The sequence below is a fragment of the Urocampus carinirostris genome, chromosome 2 (assembly GCF_059441175.1).
Source record: "Urocampus carinirostris isolate Australia breed hairy pipefish chromosome 2, RoL_Ucar_1.0, whole genome shotgun sequence".
NCBI lineage: Eukaryota > Metazoa > Chordata > Actinopteri > Syngnathiformes > Syngnathidae > Urocampus > Urocampus carinirostris.
In genome coordinates, this window is record NC_142350.1 from 48,868,612 (window position 1) to 48,889,228 (window position 20,617).

At 38.1% G+C, this 20,617-nt stretch overlaps 1 protein-coding gene across 1 annotated transcript in view; it reads right to left on the reverse strand.

The window, feature by feature from the left end:
- Positions 1 to 20,617, reverse strand: part of ephb6 (eph receptor B6) — a 59,890-nt gene that overhangs the window by 8,020 nt on the left and 31,253 nt on the right. Inside the window, exons 3-5 of the mRNA XM_088326898.1 lie at positions 19,142 to 19,414; positions 15,290 to 15,459; positions 13,368 to 13,663 (exon numbers count right to left, since the gene is read on the reverse strand). Coding sequence (XP_088183024.1) covers positions 13,368 to 13,663; positions 15,290 to 15,459; positions 19,142 to 19,414 — 739 coding nt within the window. The remainder of the gene's footprint in view (positions 1 to 13,367; positions 13,664 to 15,289; positions 15,460 to 19,141; positions 19,415 to 20,617) is intronic.

Below are 20,617 nucleotides of genomic sequence, written 5' to 3' on the forward strand. Positions count from 1 at the left end.
TACGCTGGAGTGCGATGCTGAGCAGCATACGGGTGTAGATCGTGTAGCTCCCCCCCACCCCTCGTAACTGTTTTCACGTGCACACTTGCCTCTTTTTGCTTTCGCAAGCAGGACAGGTGAAAAAAGAAAAGTTGTTCGTTAAGAAAGACATAATAGCTAAATATGAAAGAGGTGTGCGAGTTTCCGATCTTGCTAGGGAATACAGCATGGACCTTCTGCTGACCACCACAAAGGTAAGAAGTCCTATTCATAATTCTTTTGTTTACCTTTTTTTTTACACGTTCGTGTTAGCGTAATCTTTCGTACAGAAGATTACGCTAACGCGAACGTACGATTAGCCTGGGTTAGCTTTATGATCAGGTTGAACATTCAGGTAAACATTCAGGGTGTTGGAACTGAGCCCAAAATTCAGGGTGTTGGAACGGCGCCCCCTTTCCAAGGAACCCTAGCCACTTGTGGTGCTAAATGACTTGTAAACGACCTGATTTTTTTATTTTTACACGTTCATGTTAGCGTAATCTTTCGTACGGAAGATTACGATAACGCGAACGTACGATTAGCCTGGGTTAGCTTCATGTTTACGTTAAACATGCATGGTAAACATTCAGGGTGTTGGAACGGATTAAAACGATTTACATTAATTTTAATGGGAAAAATGATTTCAGTCACATGTGAAAAATAACAATGGAAGAGCTTTCTTCCACTTCATAATATTGCAAAAATTTGCCTGATGCTGTCAAAATCAAAAGCCAAGATACGTTTATAACTTCTTGATTTGATTACTGTAATGTATTGTTGTCTGGTTTCCCGATGTCTGGTTCTAAATGCGGCAGCAAGACTTTTGACTAAGACGAGAAAGTTTGACCATATCATTCCAAATTTAGCTAACTTGCAGTGGCTCCCAGGCCACTTAGGAAATGACTTTAAGTGTTTAGTGTTTAAATGTTATCATGGACTTGCCCCATTTTATCTCTCGGATTTGATTTCCCCCTATTTTCCTGAATGGAGCCTCTACTTGGAAAATGGCGGTCTCCAATATACAAAAGGAAATCTGCATTTTTTTGTTTTTCCTTGCGCGCATGACGGTTTTAGATCAGGGGAAGGTGTTATTGTGGACTGTGGAATCCTTTGAGTCATTTTGTGACTAAGGGCTCTACAAAATAATTTTACTTGACAAGTTTTCACCTTTAAAGTATTATCTAGTTTCCAGTGTAGTAGAACAGGGCAGTAGTTATTGACAGAAAAGAAGACGCTGGTCTCCACCGTACAAGACGATGCTAACATTCTGTGCCGCTGCGCCGTGATGGGAAAGGAAGAAGAAACCGATAAAAGCGTTTCGGTGTTCCCGCTGGTCTTGCGCAGCCCGCACGGCTTTTATACAGGTGTGAAGAGAATTGGAAAACGGAGAAAAACGAAGAGAGAGGATGTTTGCCGTGGCCTTCCTCAATCTTTAATGTGGCGGATGCGCGTCAGCTCCTGTGTTTTGTCGCAGATTGGACATGAGATAGAAATTGGATAAAAGTTATTATCCACCACACAAATTGAAGTTCACGACCATAACAATGAACAGGGACATAAGCTGTGGATTGCCAGATTCTGCTTTATCCACCCGCGCTGTAACCAGATGTTTTGTTCCTTTGATGCATAAGTGTTCGAATGCTTTGCTTCAAATTCTGGTGATGGAAATAGTACCGTATTTTCAAGACTGTAAGGCGCACCTAAAAAAAAACGATTTTGCAAAAATTTCACTGTGCGCCTTATAATCAAGTACACCTTAAATAGCTGAAAGTATGGTAAATAGAATAGAATAGAATAGAATGGAATAGAATGGAGTAGAATGTATTCTCGTTGTAACATGTCTAGTGCAAGTACCATCCCGGTGGCGCAAAAACATTTGGAAGATAAAATACCACAATTCAAAATAATACATTAAAGGAAGTAGTACAAAAGAGTATTACCAAACGAAAAAAATAGAATTAAATCATTCCTAAATCAAATTGGAAAGGCATCATTACAATGAAATGCTACTACTTACGGTAACCAATCATGAATGAACCGTCTAATTAGAGGTGAAACCAGTTTTTTAATGTTGTACGTATTTCTGACTTTTTGTTACCTAGCAACCTTAGCTCTTAAAGACGTTTAATTCAATGTGCCTTATAGTTAGTTAGGTGCGCCTTGTACGTGAAATATTCATTTTCCAAAAAGGCTGAGTCTGTAGTAGCCTCAAAGCCTGGACAATTGTTTTCCCTAGAAAATTATAAACGGTTTAGTTTTACTTATTTTTAATCAATTATCTCATCTCATCTCATCTCATTAGCTGCACCGCTTATCCTCAGTAGGGCCGCGGGGGTGCTGGACCCCTTCCCAGCAATCATCGGGCAGTATATTTTTTAAAATTTAATTTAATTTGTATTTTTCTCATTTAAGACTTTTTAAAATAATTATACTTATGAACAACCTTTAAACCTGAAAAAATACAGTATATAGAAACTTGCATGGAGTTTCAGTTATATCTAATTGATAAAAAAATAATTGTGATTTTTTTTTTTTACATGATTAAATGACTGTTTGAATTGATCATATTTAAAATCAACCCCAAATATTTGAGACAAAACAAATTAAATAAAAACTTCCACGTATTTTTTCATTGATAAACAATTTATATCTATTTTCATTCGATTTCATTTCATTTTATCTGTATTTTTTTCCATTACGTCTCTACAAAATAATTTTCGAAATACTTTCTGTTGACTATTTTTACGTTTTCGAGTACTCACCAACAAGGCTGATCAGGATGCTCGGCACGATTCGTAAAAAGAAAATCACGGTAATTTATTCACTTCATGTTCTATTATTAACATGGCTGAATATTAATAGTTTGGTATGAACAAGATTAAAGATGAATGGGAGTTGTGCTTTACATGTAATTGGATGTGGACATCCTACTTTATTGCAGCCTGGATCACTGACCCACTTTCTTTTCTTTTACTCTCTCTCTCTCTATTTTGCATTTGCTCTTTTGACTCCAAGCATCATCTGTACCACTCATAGACAGATGCATACTCAGGAACAGATGTAGTGCACAAAAACAGGGACAATGCATGCAATTTCTCAGGGAAGCGCTTGGAAACTCAAACTCAAGCCTATAAATGGCGTCTTTTTGTTTGGTTTCGTGAGTGTGAGGCCGTTTGAGCAGGAAATCATACTTGGCTCTCATGTCATGTCATTTTCACACACATGCACAACCATACACTCATTCAGACACAGTTATACGTACCCATACTTAACTCTCTCATAAATATTGCTATACTCTCATAAACACTACTATACTCTAAACGTATTATAACTAACTTATACACACCACTGCACTCTCTTGCGCACACGCGCTAGCCACTGTGCCGCCTTTCTCTCTATGTCCTTTTCCTTACATTCTCCCCTTCTTTCTCTCTTTTTTTCTATTATTTTTCTTTCACTTTTTATTTCTTTCTTTCTTTTTCTCTTCCTCCATGTCTTTCTCTTTTTGTCTCCTATTTGCTTTTTTTTCTTGTAAGTTTCTCTTTTTATTATGTGTTTCTTTCAGTCACTTGTTCTCTCTCTTTCTCTTGCTTGTCCTCGCTTCCTTTTTTTTTTTGCTTGCAACTGCTAGCCCGTCTTCTATGATTATTTAATTTTACCATGTGGCCCCAGGACTAAAAGGAGTTTGACAGCCCTGCTTCAGAGCATCATGGATTTGTTTTTTTTTGTTTTTTTGATAAATGTCATGATTACTGATGCGCCAACAGCCCTGGGCGCCGATTGGCTGCTTCCTTCTTTTTTAAACCCCCGCCTTCCTGACAACACTCGTCAGATCGTTTTGTGAACCTACGCTCTCAGCTAGGCAAGCTTTGTACTCTCCGACACTATCCTGCCCTGTTTCCTGCCTGATACCTGTTCCCAACTTTTTTTCTGGACCTGTTTCTGCTTTTGCTCATCTGCCCCAGACATCGACCTGTTTTTCTCGCTGCCAACGACTACCCTCGCTCGACACGGAAGTGCCACTTCCGCGTTCCTGCTATCTGCTATCCGTGACCGATGATTATCGGATCGTCAAGTCAAGTCAAATTTATTTATATAGCCCTTAATCACAAAAATGTCTCAAAGGACTGCACAGGATTACAATGACACAAATACCTGATCCTAAGCCAACATGCGGGAAAGGAACAACTCAAAACATCAGCGTGAGGAAAAAGAGAAACCTCGAGAAGGGACCCCACAAGTGGCATCCCCCCTTTCAGGATGACCAGGGTGAATTACATTTAGCATTACAGTACACAAACATAGTAAACACTATGTTGAAAATTTGTCCGGAAAGTGCATGACAACAGCGTCGCCCCCAGCCTGTAAACTAGTCCAGAAAGTCTATAACGGCTACGACGCAGCTTCCCATCTCTGCCAGCTGGTCCAAGCAGGCGTTCACATGCTTCAGGTCAAACGTGGATGCAAGCACTGTTCTCTTTCTTGATAAAAACTGAGTAAAACGAAGGCTATTGGGTCTCCGTTCCTGGTCTGTGACATTAAATTGCTAAAAAACAAAAGAAAAAAACCCCACAATTTAAAAAAAAGAAAAAGTAATTTGTTGACAACAAAATTAGGGCTATTCTTAGCCTCTCCTTCCCTTCCCGACTCTGAAATGTCAAGAAGAACATGATCCGTGGGCGGAAAAGCAAACAACATCCGGCAGCCACTCTTTCAAACGCAACGAGACGCACGACACGAACGGCACGAACGGCGAATGTCACCGGCACAGTACGGCCCTTCCGCTCTACTCGCTCGTGACAAACTTTTGATGAATAATTAAAACACTTTTTAACATTTCTTCCTGCCCAAATGTCAGACTTGTTTTGTCTAGTGTGCCAAAATAGCGACACGTTTGCCTCTGAGACGCCTCCTCGTCGACAACTCACTGCCCTTTCATTTGTCCTCTGTATTGAATCGTAGCATTCAGAATTAAAAAGAAAGAAAAAAAGTTTTGAGTATGAAGAACACTTGTTTACGCTTTTAGTGGTTGAGTAAGATGACGCTAGTATGAGGCATAGAAGAAGACGTTCGTTTTATTGGTAGAAGAAGACAATGCCAATTCTGGCCAATGAAGAAGATATGCTAGCTTTTCGATGTAAAAGAAGATGACACTAGCTTTCGGCGGAGAAAAAGACAACGACAGTTTTGACTTCAAGAGGACAAGCCCAGTTTTTGACATTTATTGCTATTTTTTGACGTAGAAGAAGATAACGATATTTTTTTCAAATAAAAGAGATGACACTAATCTTTGGCATAGAAGAAGACAACATCAGATTTGATGGGCAGAAGACAACAATAGATTTGACATGGAAGATGAAGTTGTTGACATACAAGAGGACAACATTACTTTAGGATTGAAAAGAAGACAATGCTAGTTTTTGAAATAAAAGAAGACAATGCTAGTTTTCGGTGTAGATCCATATAATACTATTTTTGGCGTGGGAAAAGACAATGATCGTTTTGGACATGAAAGAAGATGACACTAGTCTTTGACATAGAAGAAGACAACCCTAGATTTGAGGTAGCAAAAGATAAAGTCATGGAAGAAGAAAACGCTAATTTTAGAGGTAGAAGAAGACAACTGGTTTTGACATAGGATAGAACAACGCTAGTTTTTAACGTAGAAGAAGACAATTTTAGTTTTTGACATAAAAGTACACAAAACTATTTTTGGGCATAAAAGCGAACAACACGTGTTTTGGACGTAGAAAAAAAAACAATGCAAGTTTTTGACGTAGAAGAATATATTTTTTAAATAAAAAAGATGACTGTTGTCTTTGGCATAGAAGAAGACAACATCAGCTTTGACGTAAAGACGACAACGCTAGATTTGACGCAGAGGTAGATAACTAGTTGTTAAGAAGAGGACAACATTACTTAAAAATTGAAAAGAAGACAATGCTAGTTTTTGTGTGGGAAAAAAATGATCTTTTTGACATAAAAGAAGATGACATTAGTCTTTGGCATAGAAGAAAACAACAATAGATTTGACGTAGCAGAAGAAAAAGTTTTTTTTGACGTAGAAGAAAACAACTAGTTTTGACATTGAAGAGAACGATGCTAGTTTCTTTTAAGTAGAAGACAATGTTAGTTTTTGACATAAAATCACACAAAACTATTTTGGGGCGTAAAAGAGGACTACACTTGTTTTGGATGTAGAGGAAAAAAACGCTATTTTTTTATGTAGAAGAAGACAATGAACATTTTTGACATAGAAGAAGACAATGCTCATTTTGGACATAAAAGAGGACCACATGAATTTTCGCTTGTTTTGACCTAGAAGAAGACAATAATAGTTTTGATGTAGAAGACAACTACTTGTTGACATAGAAGAGGACAACGCTATTTTTTTTTATGTAGAAGAAGACAACGCTAGATTTTGACGTAAAAGAAGACAACAATTGTTTTCGGTATAGAATGATACAATGCTGGTTTTGACAAAGCTGGATTTTGATGCGGAAGGAGATATCGCTATTCTTTAATTTAGATGAAGACAAAGTGAGATTTGACGTAGAAGACAGCTAGTTGTTGACATGAAAGAGGAGAAGGCTGTTTTTTTATGTTAGTTTTGACATAAAAGAACACAAAACTATTTTTTTCCGTAAAAGAGGAAAACACTTGTTTTTGATGGAGAAGACAACCCTAGTTTTTGACGTAGAAGAAGATACCGCTAGATTTGACGTAGAGGAACGCAACTGGTTTTGACATATAAGAGGACAAGGTCAGTATTTGATGTAGAAGAGGACAATGTTAGTTTTTAATAGAAAAGAACACAAAACTAGTTTTGCCGTAAAAGAGGACAACACTTGTTTTTGATGTAGGAGAAGACAATATTAGTTTTTGACGTGGAGGCAGACAACGCTATTTCTTGATGTAGAAAAAGAAAATGCTAGATTTGACAAAGAGAAAGACAGCTGGTTTCGACATGAAAGAGGACAAGGTTAGTGTTGGATGTAGAAGAAGACAACGTTAGTTTTTAAACATAAAAGAACACAACGTTTCTTTAGTTTTCGCCGTAAAAAAGGACAACACTTGTTTTTGACGAAGAAGAACACAATGCTAGTTTTTGGCGTAGAAGTAGACAAAGACAGTTTTTGACGTAAAAGAAGACAATGCTATTTCTTGATGTAGAAAAAGAAAATGCTAGATTTGACATAGAGAAAAACAGCTGGTTTCGACATGAGAGAGGACAAGGTTAGTTTTTGATGTAGAAGAAGACAATGTTAGTTTTGAAAAACAAAAGAAAAGAAAGTTTCTTTAGTTTTTGCCGTAAAAAAAGGACATTTGTTTTTGACGAAGAAGAACACAATGCTAGTTTTTGGCGTACAAGTAGACAAAGACAGTTTTTGACGTAAAAGAAGACTACACCATTTTTCGTTTGGTTTGCTAGTTTAAGATCAGGTAATTGTGTAATTTTGTAACTGTAATCCTGTGCAGTCCTTTGAGACATTTTTGTGATTAAGGGCTATATAAATAAATTTGACTTGACTTGACTTGACTCGTCATCGAAGACTGCTAGTTTTCGTCGTAGAAGAAGACTAAGCTAGGTTTTGGCGAATGGGATGACAACACTAGTTGTATCCGTAGAAAGACAACGCCAGATTTTGACATTGGAAAGGACAAAGATAACTTTAGGCTTAAAGGTAGAAAAACGGTAGTAAATAACAATACTAATATTAAGCCTAAAAGGCGACCATGCTAGTTCAGGTGCCGGCAAAATATCGGTCATACAAGCAAGTACAACATATTCATTTTAGTACATGTGGGCGTTTGAAGTGCAGATGAGTCCAAACCGCAAAAAGCAGAGAACTTACAAAGTGTTCGACAAGTACTTCGCCGGAATGCAAATCGCCCGACGCTCTAAAAAATTCGCACGTCCTCATTGTCATCTCACCGCGTTTGATTACCAACTATGACTCCATCGCCATTTGTCTTCGGAACTCCGGCGATGCACAGTGAATGAACAACAAAAACATAAAGTAGCGCCAGGGCAGCTGGTAGCGCAGCTAGCCAAGTGTTATATCCTTCATTAGAGCCTCACAATTAAAAAAAAATGATCCTTGTTATACTTCGCAGCTAACTTGGCAGAGCTCAAACCGTCCATTGTCACATCTTTGGCAAATCATTTCCTGAGAAACTTTTTGCTCCTGCGTTCCAACCTCAGACATCAACTCAGGGCACTAAATTTGAGCCACCAGGTTTCTCCATGTGTTTGTTATTTATCAGTTTCGTGGACAGTTTGTTACTGTTTTATTGTGCAGTTGTGCAATTAAAAAATATATATAGTAGCATTAAAAATCCCCAAAAATGAGCAAGTCTTTGATTTTGCAAATAAAGTAAGATTGTTTTTAATATCTAACTAAACAATAAAATATAGCAAATTAAAAAAAACCTTCAAGTTGTGAACAAAATGTTTCCATTCGTTTTCTGTGAAAAAACACATCATGTGATTTGAAATTTTCCGGGAAGACCACATGCTTGCCTGACCCACCACCAATTCAACTAATTGCCCTACCTTGATGTGACTTGTACAATAGGATTTGTTATTGCTACTAACTTTAATTAATCGAAACCAAGCGTAAAGCTCCATGTGTCAGGGAAGACCAGAACAGAGCAGGAGACCCCAGAGCGTTCGTACAGTTCTTTATTTGGGGAAGCGTAAGGGTTAGCGGGAGACGTGATCAATCGTAGCGTGGGACGAAGGCAGGTCGAGTTTACCAGGACTGAAGAGAAGATCGTAGCGTGGGACGAAAGCAGGTCGGATCGGAGGCAGGTCGGATCGGAGGCAGGCAGGCAGAATCAGGTAAACAAGAAGGCACATGTAATCGGGAGAGTCTTACGGGGTACAGAAGTATCCTCCGACCAAGAGTTCTCCGCGTAACGCGTTTAAAAAGGGAGCATTAACCAATCAGGAAGCACATTCCAGCGCGCCACATGATTACCCCAGGTGGCTCCACTTGGGTAATCATGACACCATGTTAGCTGACCTATAATTTTATGATCTACTGGGCTTTAGTAAATATCTGTTTGTATACACTAACAAGTTATTTGTCTTTAATCTGACATATCATTGGGATTAAATCCACAGGGAACGGGTTACTGCTCCGTTCCATTAAGTGGACCAGCTGCAGGGAATTGAATCCAAGCTCTAAAAGTTAACAATACTATGACTAGAGCTCTTTGGACAGCAGATAACAATCGGTGAAATGCATACTCGCTATGAAACGTATGATTACCATTGTACAAAACTAGCTCATCACAGGCCACTGAATTCCCAGTAAACAAAGTGACGCCGTGTCGTAGGGCAAACGTTTGCTAACGTCTTCCTAGAGTTAGAGATGTTAATGGTATAAACACACGTTAAGAATATTACTAGAAGAGCTTTTTTCCATCTTTGCAACATAGTTAAAATACGCCCTATGCTCTTTCAGTCGGATGCGGAGATTATAATTCATGTGTTTGTTACCTCCCGTCTCGATGACTCTAATGCACTACTCTCCGGTCTCCCGAAGTCCAAAATCAAGAGCTGGTACAAAATGCTGCAGCGAGGCTTTAAACTAAGACAAGAAAGTTTGAACACACTCCCCGATTTTAGGTAGCCTGCGTTGGCTCCCTGTTGGCCTAAGATGTGATTTTTAAGGTTCTGTTGTTGGTATACAAAATTGCATGGACTTGCTCCCTCAAATCTTTCAGATTTAATTTCCCCCTATTTTCTGGTCCGGAGCCTTCGCTCTGAAAATGCTGGTCTACTAGTGATCCCAAGAGCCAAGAAGAGAAGCGCGTTCTCCATTCGGGCTTCGGTGTTGTGGAATGCTCTTCCCCCTGACAACCTCAGTGGAAATGTTTAAATCTAAGCTTAAAACACACTTCTACTCTATAGCATATGAATAACCTATATTCTATGTTGACAATATCTGTGTATTATTTGCCCTCATGTAGGTTTTAGATCAGGGGATGGTGTCATAATAGTCTGTGGTTTGCAATAATCTGTGGTCTGTGCAGCCCTTTGAGACTCTTTGTGATTAAGAGCTATACAAATAAACATGACTTGACTTAAATAGCTTTATATTTCTCTCCACCAAAGTGACAATATGTTGACTTAAATACTTACCTTAAAACCCTGTACTGTATATATAAGTATTAAATGTGTCTTGAGAAGGGGTAAAAAAATACCCCCATCACCCAGGATATCTCGTCTCAGATGTGCATGTACCCGTGCACACCGTTTGACCATTTTAAAGTTTGAAATGTAATAAAAAAACAAAAACTGACAAACTGCAATTCAATTCAATGGTCATGCCATCACAGAATATCCGAGTACATTGGCTCAGCCGTAGGTCAATTATTTTAACATTTGTTTTTTAGAATGCTGAGATGATGAGGATTGAGTCAGGTATCACACTGCTACATTTACTATTCACCTCTATGGGTTTCCTGACTACTTGAGTCAGCTAGAAGTCAAAAATACACCGGAATGGCCCGGAGTCGTACGAAGAGTTATACTGAGGAGCACAAATACATGCATGTCACGTACACAAATATTTAAAAGAAAAGAAAAGGGAGCAATGAAGCTATGGTTCAGAAGACACTAAGCTTCAATTAAAAAAGATAATAATTTTGCACAGAACTAAGAGGAATAAAAACGCACTTTAATATTTCCTCTGGTCTGTTCAACAGTTGGCAGAGCATTATATATAGTTAGATATATGTATATACCGTCCAATCGATGCGGCGACCACCACCCGTCGGGTCGCATAACCCCACCTCCCCTCTTACCGCTCTCCTTTCCCCCCCGGTTCGCTCACAGCCGAATGGCGATTTCATCCGCGTGACCTAAATGTGTCACATCTCTCTCACATGACGACTCTTCTTCCCTCCCCCACGCTCTTTTTGCATCGCTTGGATGATTGCTCATCTCATAATTGAGCCCCCCTCCCAGCAGAAAAACAACAACAACAGAAATGTACGATAGCAGCATTCAAATGAGATTTAAAAAAGTCTGCCAAACAAGACATTTTTTGGCACGCCAACGCGAAAGAAACTCAAACGCTGCCCACAGTGGCGTCAACGCAAGCTTTGTCGAGGCAAACATGTTGTCGCTTCCTTGTAAACTTTTGTGAATGCCAGATTCTTTTATATTACGATTTCATTTAAACACGTTTTCCACGTCGTAGAATACGACACTAGTTTTGGACACAGGGAAATGGAGGAATCTGCCACACTAAACTGTGGAAATTTGGAGGTCTGCATTACTGAAATAAAAGAATGGATGTCCCTCAACTTTTTGCGCCTTAACTCTAAAAAGACCGAAATGTTAGTTATTGGTCCATCTAAATGGCGTGACTTGTTTTCAAAAACTGCTCTTAACATTGACAAGTGTAATATCACCCAGAGTGACTCAGACAAAAATTTAGGTGTCATATTTGACCCCAATCTATCCTTTCAAACACACGTGAAGAATATTACTAGAACAGCTTTTTTCCATCTTTGTAACATTGCTAAAATTCGCCCTATGCTGTCTCAGTCAGATGCGGAGATTATAAATTACGCGTTTGTTACTTCCCGTCTCGATTACTGTAATGCACTACTCTCCGGTCTCCCGAAGTCCAAAATCAAGAGCCTTCAGCTGGTACAAAATGCTGCAGCAAGGCTTTTAACTAAGACAAGAAAGTTTGATCACATTACCCCGATTTTAGATAAACTGTATTGGCTCCCTGTTATCTTAAGACGTGATTTTGAGGTTCTGTTGGTAGTATACAAAATCATGCATGGACTTTCTCCCTCATGCCTTTCAGATTTAATTTTCCCCTATGTTCTGGTCTGGAGCCTTCGCTCTGAAAATGCTGGTCTACGAGTGATCCCAAGAGCCAAGAAGAGATCCGCAGGTTCGAGAGCGTTCTCCATGAGATTCGATCTGCAACCTCAGTGGAAATGTTTAAATGTAAGCTTAAAACACACTTCTATTCTATAGCATATGAATAACCTATATTTTATGTTGACAATATTTGTGTATTATTTGTTATTGCAGCATCCATTGCAGCCTGGTCATCTGATGACCTCATGTGCGGTTCCTTCGCAAGGTTTCTTCATTTTCCTCATGTGGGTTTTAGATCAAGGGATGGTGTCATAATAGTCTGTGGTTTGCAATCATCTGTGGTCTGTGTAGCCATTTGAGACTATTTGTGATTAAAGGCTATACAAATAAACATGACTTGACTTGACATGGAAAAAGACAATACAAGTTTTGGGCATAGAAGAAGACAACACTAGTTTTTGAAAACGTTTCTAGATGCTGGATTTTTTTAGTTTTACAATTCCATTTAAAAACGTTTTTGATGTTGAAGAAGATGCCATTAGCTTTTGGTCTCAAAAACAAAAATAGTTTTTGTAAATTTTTGTGAATACCAGATTTTTTGGTTTCATAATATCATTAAACACATTCTTTCTGTCAACTTATTTAAAAAAAAGGAAAATCCTGAGTACATAATGTAGCAATATAAATAGATGATTCCAAAGAAAAAAAAAGGAAAAATGTTTACCAAACTTTAAGAAGGCTTTGCTCATTTAGATTATTTACTATATTCAATCATATTATTTTAATAAATTAGTTTTATTTATTGTTATCGTTATTCTCATTTCTCTTTTGTTTTTTAAATTTCTATTTTTCAATCTACTTTTTACTTGTACACTTTTCTTCTTTTTTATGTTTATTACTTGTTTATTTATTTTATTCATTTATTTGTTTTTAATTGAATATTTATTTTATTCATTTTTTTGATTCATTCATTCTTCCATTTTTATGTATGAATATTTTTATTTTATTTATGTATCTTTATTACTTATTTATTTATTTTATTCATTTATTTGTTTTTAATGTAATATTTATTTTATTCATCTTTTTTGAATTATTCATTCTTCCATTTTTATGTATAAATGTTTTTATTTTATTTATGTTTTATCTATTCATTTCTAAAAGATATTGAATTTTTTCTACCTGGGAAAATAATGCCTAAAGTGGGCACAATTATCTAATAAAGGAAATGGCAGATGATTTGAGTATGATTTTTTTTTTAATCATGATAATCTTTGTAATATATTTGTTTATTTTTATCGAGCAATAAGAAATACGAAGAAAGATTTGAAAATTATGTCTACTGCCAGAAGATTTACATTATTTTAAAAATCATGTAAACTTAACTTGAGGACATATTCTAAACTCTACCCCTTCACACCTAGGTCACCACCTCTTCTTGCTCCCCCCTCATGTTTCAAAGTCTTTGATAATGCCAAAAGCAAGTCAATCTCACCCATGCATGCAGATCCATTGAGGTTGGGTTCATGGCCTTGGTGGCAGACGCATCCCCCTACCGGCACCATCCACTCGCCCTCTGCGTTGCAGTGCATGCGTGGCCCGCTGGCCCCCTGTGATTCGCTGTGGGGAACGCAAGTCCCGCCCACCGGGACCAGTGAGGTTGACTCCGCCCCCGAGGGGGTGGCCGGGTAGGACGCCAAGTACAGGCTGGTAGCGGGACAGCGGCGGTAGAAGACGGACACGCCCATTAAGGAAACGCAGGCACCGCTGTCCACTACGGCCAGAACGAATCTGTTGGATCAGAAACAAAAGGAAAACGTTTTTACTATGCCCAAAACTAGCGTCTTCTTCTTCGCGTAAAATTAGCGGTTGCATTGTACAAAACTGTTGTCGGTTTTACTATGCTTAAAAGTAGTGTTGTCTTCTTCGTATGAAACAAGTGTTTTATACGAATGAACCTAATGTCTTCATTCATGTCCAAAAGTGGCATTCTCTTATTCTATGTCCAAAACCACTGTTGAGTTTACTGTTCCCAAAATCCATGTCCTCTACCTTCTATGAACAACGCAAACATTGTCTTGTTTTCTCAAAATATTTGCATATTCCTCCTCTTTGTTCGAACTTAGTTTCTTCTTCTTTGCATGAAACAAGCATCTTTATCTACTACCAAAGATAACCTTATTTTATTTTATGTTGAAGAACTAGCATTTTCTTCTCTATATACAAAACTGATGTCAATTTTACTCTTTCCAAAACTAGCGTCTTCATCTTCGTTGGAACTAGCATTGTCTTGTACTGTCAAAGCTAACATGGTCTTGTTCTATGCCGAAAACTGACATTTTCTTCTTTTATGTCCAAAACCGCCATTCATTTTACTATGCCCAAAACTAGCGTCTTCTTCTCTCGACCACCAAAGCTAACATTGTCTTATTTTATGTCAAAAACTTTTGTCGATTTTACCATGTCCAAAAGTACTGTTGTTTTGTTTGTATAATACTAGTGTTCTTAACGACTACACCTAATGTTTTATTTTATGTCCAAAAATTGCATTTTCTTATTCTATGTCCAAAACCACTGTTGATTTTACTGTGCTCAAAATTAATGTCCTCTACCTTCTATAATCCAAGCAAACATTGTCTATTTGGAAAACTAGCATTTTCTTGCTCTATATCCAAAACTGCTTTCAATTTTACTACATCCAAAACTAGCGTCTTCTTCTTTGTTGAAACTTGCGTTGTCTTGTACTGCCCAAGCTAACATGGTCTTGTTCTATGTCGAAAAATGGCATTTTCTTTTTCTATGTCCAAAACCGCCATAGATTTTACTTTCCTCAAAACTAGTGACATTTTTCTTCTCTGTCCAAAACTAACATAGGCTTATTTTATGTCAAAAACTAACATTTTCTTCCACTATATCAGGAATTGGTGTCAATTTTACTACATCCAAAACTAGCGTCTTCATCTTTGTTGAAACTAGTGTCGCTAACATGGTCTTTTTCTATGTCAAAACTGTCATTTTCTTCTTCCATGTCCAAAACTGCTGCTGATTTTACTACACCCAAAACTAGTGACATTTTTGTTCTCCGACCAAAACTAACAGTCTTATTTTATACCGAAAACTAGCATGTTCTTCTTTTTTGAAGACTATTGTCTTCTTCTTTACATCTTTACATTTTTGTCTTCTTTTATGGTGAAAACTATGGCATTTTTTTTATTCTATGTCCAAAATTGCCATTGATTTTACTATGCCTAAAACTAGCATCTTCATCCGTCTATGACCAAAGCTAACATTGTCGTCTTCTATGACAAGTACTAGCATTTTTCTTGTTTATGTTTAAAACAATCGTTGATTGTACGATACTTAAAAGTCAGTCTATTTTGGTGTTTTTTTGGGGGGGACTCCGGTGGGCGTAGTTACCCATTTCGTGTGAGCGGCGCGAAGCTTCTGGTCTTGACGTTGACGCGGCTGTATCGATTTGGTTGGTACTGATGCGGCGAACTGGGTTCCACTTTAGAAAAACTCTTGTCTGCCGCGATGGTGTCGATCTTCACCCAGCCCTCTCTGCTTTCCTTTTCACCACTGGAAGGCTGAACACAAAATAGTTATGTCAGAAGATAAATACATACATATCTATCTATCTATCTATCTATCTATCTATCTATCTATCTATCTATCTATCTATCTATCTATCTATCTATCTATCTATCTATCTATCTATCTATCTATATATATATATATATATATATATATATATATATATATATATATTCGAACAAATCGCTTTTCGAACAGGGTTCTGGGACGGATTTTGGTCGAGAACCGAGGTTCCACTGTATATACATACACACATATATATATATATATACTGGACTGTCTCAGAAAATTAGAATATTGTGATAAAGTTCTTTATTTTCTGAAATGCAATTAAAAAAACAAAAATGTCATACATTCTGGATTCATTACACATCAACTGAACTATTTCAAGCCTTTTATCATTTGAATATTGCTGATTTTGGCTTACAGCTGAAAAAAACTCAAAAATCCTATCTCAAAATATTAGAATATCATGAAAAAGTATACAAGTAGGCTATTCAACTAATCACCTGAATCATCTAATTAACTCGAAACACCTTGCGAGGGTTTCCTGAGCCTTAAAAACACGCAGCTTGGTTCAGTAAACTAAATCACAAGTATGGGGAAGACTGCTGATCTGACTGCTGTCCAGAGGACCATCATTGATACCCTCCATCAGGAGGGTAAGACACAAAAAGAAATTTCTCAAAGAGCAGGCTGTTCACAGAGTGCAGTTTCAAAGCATATCCACAAAAAGTCTGTTGGAAGGGAAAAATGTGGCCGGAAACGCTGCACAACCAAGAGAGATGACCGCAGCCTTAACAAAATTGTGAAGAAGAGCCGCTTCCAGAATTTGAGGGAGCTTCAAAGACAGTGGGCTGAAGCTGGAGTCCAGGTATCAAAAGCCACAGTTCACAGACGTGTCCGGGAAATGGGCTACAATAGCCGTATTCCCATGGTCAAGCCACTTCTGAACTCAAGACAACGGAAGAAGCGTCTGACTTGGGCTATGGAGAAGAAGCACTGGACAGTTGCAGAGTGGTCCAAAGTCCTCTTTTCAGACGAAAGCAAGTTTTGCATTTCATTTGGAAGTCAAGGCGCCAGAGTCTGGAGAAAGGCTGGAGAAGAGCAAAATCCAAGTTGCTTGAAATCCAGTGTGAAGTTCCCACAGTCAGCAATGGTTTGGGGAGCCATGTCAGCTGCTGGTGTTGGTCCACTGTGTTTCATCAAGTCCAGAGTAAATGCAACTGTGTACCAAGAGATTTTAGAGCACTACATGCTTCCATCTGCTGAAAAGCTCTATGGAGATGAGGATTTCCTTTTCCAGCATGATCTGGCACCTGCCCACAGTGCCAAAACCACCAGTAACTGGTGCACTGACCATGGCATCACTGTCCTTGATTGGCCTGCTAATTCCCCTGACCTGAACCCCATCGAGAATTTGTGGGGTATAGTTAAGAAGAAGATGAAAGACACCAGACCTACAAATGCAAATGAGCTGAAGGCCGCTATCGAAGCATCCTGGGCATCAATAACACCTCAGCAATGCCACAGGCTGATTGCCTCCATGCCACGCCGGATTGATGCAGTAATCCGTGCAAAAGGATTCCTAACCAAGTACTGAGTGCATCAATGGACATTTTCAAATGTTTGATTTAGTTTTGCTGTTATAAAATTATTTTTTTTTACTTGGTCTGAGGAAGTATTCTAATATTTTGAGATAGGATTTTTGAGTTTTTTTCAGCTGTAAGCCAAAATCAGCAATATTCAAATAATAAAAGGCTTGAAATAGTTCAGTTGATGTGTAATGAATCCAGAATGTATGACATTTTTGTTTTTTTAATTGCATTACAGAAAATAAAGAAGTTTATCACAATATTCTAATTTTCTGAGACAGTCCAGTATATATATATATATATATATATATATATATATATATATATATATATATATATATATATATATATATGTATATATATATATATATATATGTATATATATTACATAATACATAATAATAAGAAAATACGTTTTGCGTTATGATGATCAAAACACTTTTGTTTACATTTGTATTCACTTTTAAAACACATGTATGATTTATTTTGAATCAGGTTGTTAGATGCCCACTCTAACGCCTCATCAAAAAATACGACGGAATTAATACAAACAAATCTAAAAGCGAGCACTTCCCGCTCCTCGACTTCCTCATCAGGCTTTAATTGGCCCGTTTTAAAAACTACATCTGGTCTCCGGTCGCCACTTGGACGCCGATTCCCAAAAGAGGCGCAAAAAGCAGAGAAAACTTCTTAGAATTTGAATAAAACATTCGGGCGAGCGGCAGCCACCTTACAGGCAATTAGTTGATGTTTACGGAGATGGCAGTCATATATTTGGCCATCTGGCCAATCACGGCTTATTAATGTCACTCCGAAACGATGTCGTACGTCGTTTCGCTCTCGGCATCGGCGAAGAGAAAATCGAAAAGATCAGATGATTTGTTGCGTGATGGCACTTTTGATGCTAATCCAAACGAGACATTAAAATCATAACATGTAGATATCTGCATGTCATAACTTTGAATTGGTCCCCAAAATCGGCCCCTTGGCCACATTCTTTCAACCCAATGCGCTGCGCGACTTCAAATAGTTCCCCAACCTTGCTTTAAATGATAGTGAATATACGAAAATATTGTATATACATACCTGTCAACCTGTACGTTTTTGCCGTACAAAGTATGTTTATGATGCATTTTAAGACGTGTACGACGTACGAGAAAATCTTTACGGGAAAATGCAAATTTCTCAATTATGGGTACCATCCGGTAAACACCGACTATCACGAACTAGCAAATCAGTCAAGTCAAACGAGTTCGCCGCAGTAGCCTTTATCTCTGTATCGGTTTTTTTTGTTGCAAACGAAGCGAGCGGTTTGATGCTACTGTGCGCATGCGTCTGCCGCCTGGCGATTTCCCATCTTGCATCATTCCGTGGTAGTTGTGTAGTAAAAGGAAGTCCATCTCTTTTTAGAGAACCGGCTTTTTCGGCTTAAGTCATTAAAGGGAGCCGGCTCTCAAACGGCTCACTTGCTTTGATGCATTATATTACGAATTTCTATGTTGTATAAAGAAGTTAAGAAAAAAAGGAAGTATAAAAGGAGAAAATGAAAAAATACAAGTTTGTGGTTATCCCTTTAATCAGTATATTAACAACAATAATTTAATGCAGAAAATGAATTCATAATTTGAATAATAAAATTCTACTTTATTATATTTGCATGTATTTTTTCCTTCTACGGTGAACGTCCAAGCTACTAATTCTTGAACTTTTTTTATAATATACCTCATTTATGTCGAGCAACTCAGTATCTCACAAGAAAATGTTAATTAACAATATTTATGATATAACGAAACACATGTACAATATAACATATTAAACTACATAAATAAACACGTTTGAAAAAAAAATATGGTGTAAGATTATTTTGTATTTTGTAAGGGAAAATACGACATTTTTAAGGGCATGGAGCCCTGGAGCGCGACAGGTATGCATATAACGAAGTAAACGTGTACTACACGCGCATGTGCCTTTAAACTGCGGGACCACGTGTAGTTTTGCGTAAAGTGTGAGTGTCTGGATGTGAGCTGTGGTCCACATCAACTATTGCTCAGGAACTAAAAGTACATTTGCATGTCCTCACCTCGGCAGCCCAGGTCCTCTCCAGCTCCCTCTGGCTGTCGGCCTGCTTGTAGTACAAGGTGAGCGTTTCCCGGCAGGTCGGCGACGGATTTCGTAAGCTGGCGCAGTCGCGCACGGAAAATCGTAGGGTCACGAAGACCCGAGGGGCGGAGTCACGGTACAGGAAGGGCGTGGCCAGCCAATTGTCTTTGCCCCGGGAATTGTGGTTGACGTTGCAAACCTCGAAGGTCCGGATAAGTCGTCCGCGGTCGTCCAGAACGCTCACTTCGTCCCACTGGAGAAGACAAAAACAACGTTCGAAACGCTTAAACGTGATGAGTTTGTGACGAGAAGAAAAGTGGGGATTTTGAACGTTGATACCGATAAGATTTTTTGCATATTTCGAGGTGAAAGCATGAACATTGATGGAAAATCTTATTTGAGAAATAATAGTTGTATGCATTCGCCATTTTTGTTAACATTAGCATAAAGCTAGCCGGCCTTTCAAGAATTTGTTTTTTGACTGACTCTCAATAATTCTGTCTTCAGGCAACATTCATTTTGGGGGAAAATCTTTCAAATAAAAGCTGTTTTTTGTACATCGATGACTGACTCTTATTAAATCTCGATTGCATCAGTCAGAGCAGGGGTTGTAAACCTATAGCTCGCGAGCTATTTATCGCTCTTTTCAAGTACATATGGCTCGGAAATATAAAAAAGGTGCTCATGCCAATTTCACCTGTGTTGTTACAATTCTGATTTGCCCACAATGGAGTTTGACTCATGCACAGCTAATGTAGCGCTGATAACAAATGTGGTCCGGTATACAGAGGGCACAGTTCCGATACAGTTAACAGTCCCACAAACAGACCCTGTTTTAGCTGAAACCTTCCAATGGAAGCTCATTGAATAATGTATGTTTACTGTTGAGACACTTTATGATGAAAACCCATAGAACAAACTAAACACCCAGAATTGGCAGCCAAATACACAGAACAATTTGATTTGGTGAGCGGTAGGGGTGGGCGGAGTTATGCATGCACCGCACTTCTCTCTGCCCATCACAGTCAGCACTGAAGGTAAACACGTCTGTAGTATCGTATGCAGTATTTTGTGACATTTTTAAAAAAGAACTCTGCTTGCGCCTTGTTTTGAAACCATTATTTATGAAAAGAAATGAAGATCAAAATGAGCCTCAACAATCTTAAATTACCATGGGAGAGAGACAAGTTTAAAGTGATATATTTTTGGATATGGGTTTTTCTCATTTTATAACTTTGATCAAATCAGCTAATGTCACACAATGAAATAAAATGCGCTGATAAATTAGTCTTAAAATTTATGATATGGTTTTCTTCCTCCCCCTAAAAATCTAAATATTTTGCTATAATGGGTCTTTGAGTCAAAACGATTTTCGGCCTCTGATTTAGTCTTCAGAGATTATTTTTTTTTGTTGAAAAACGTAAAACTATCCCTCCATCCATTATCTGCACCGCTT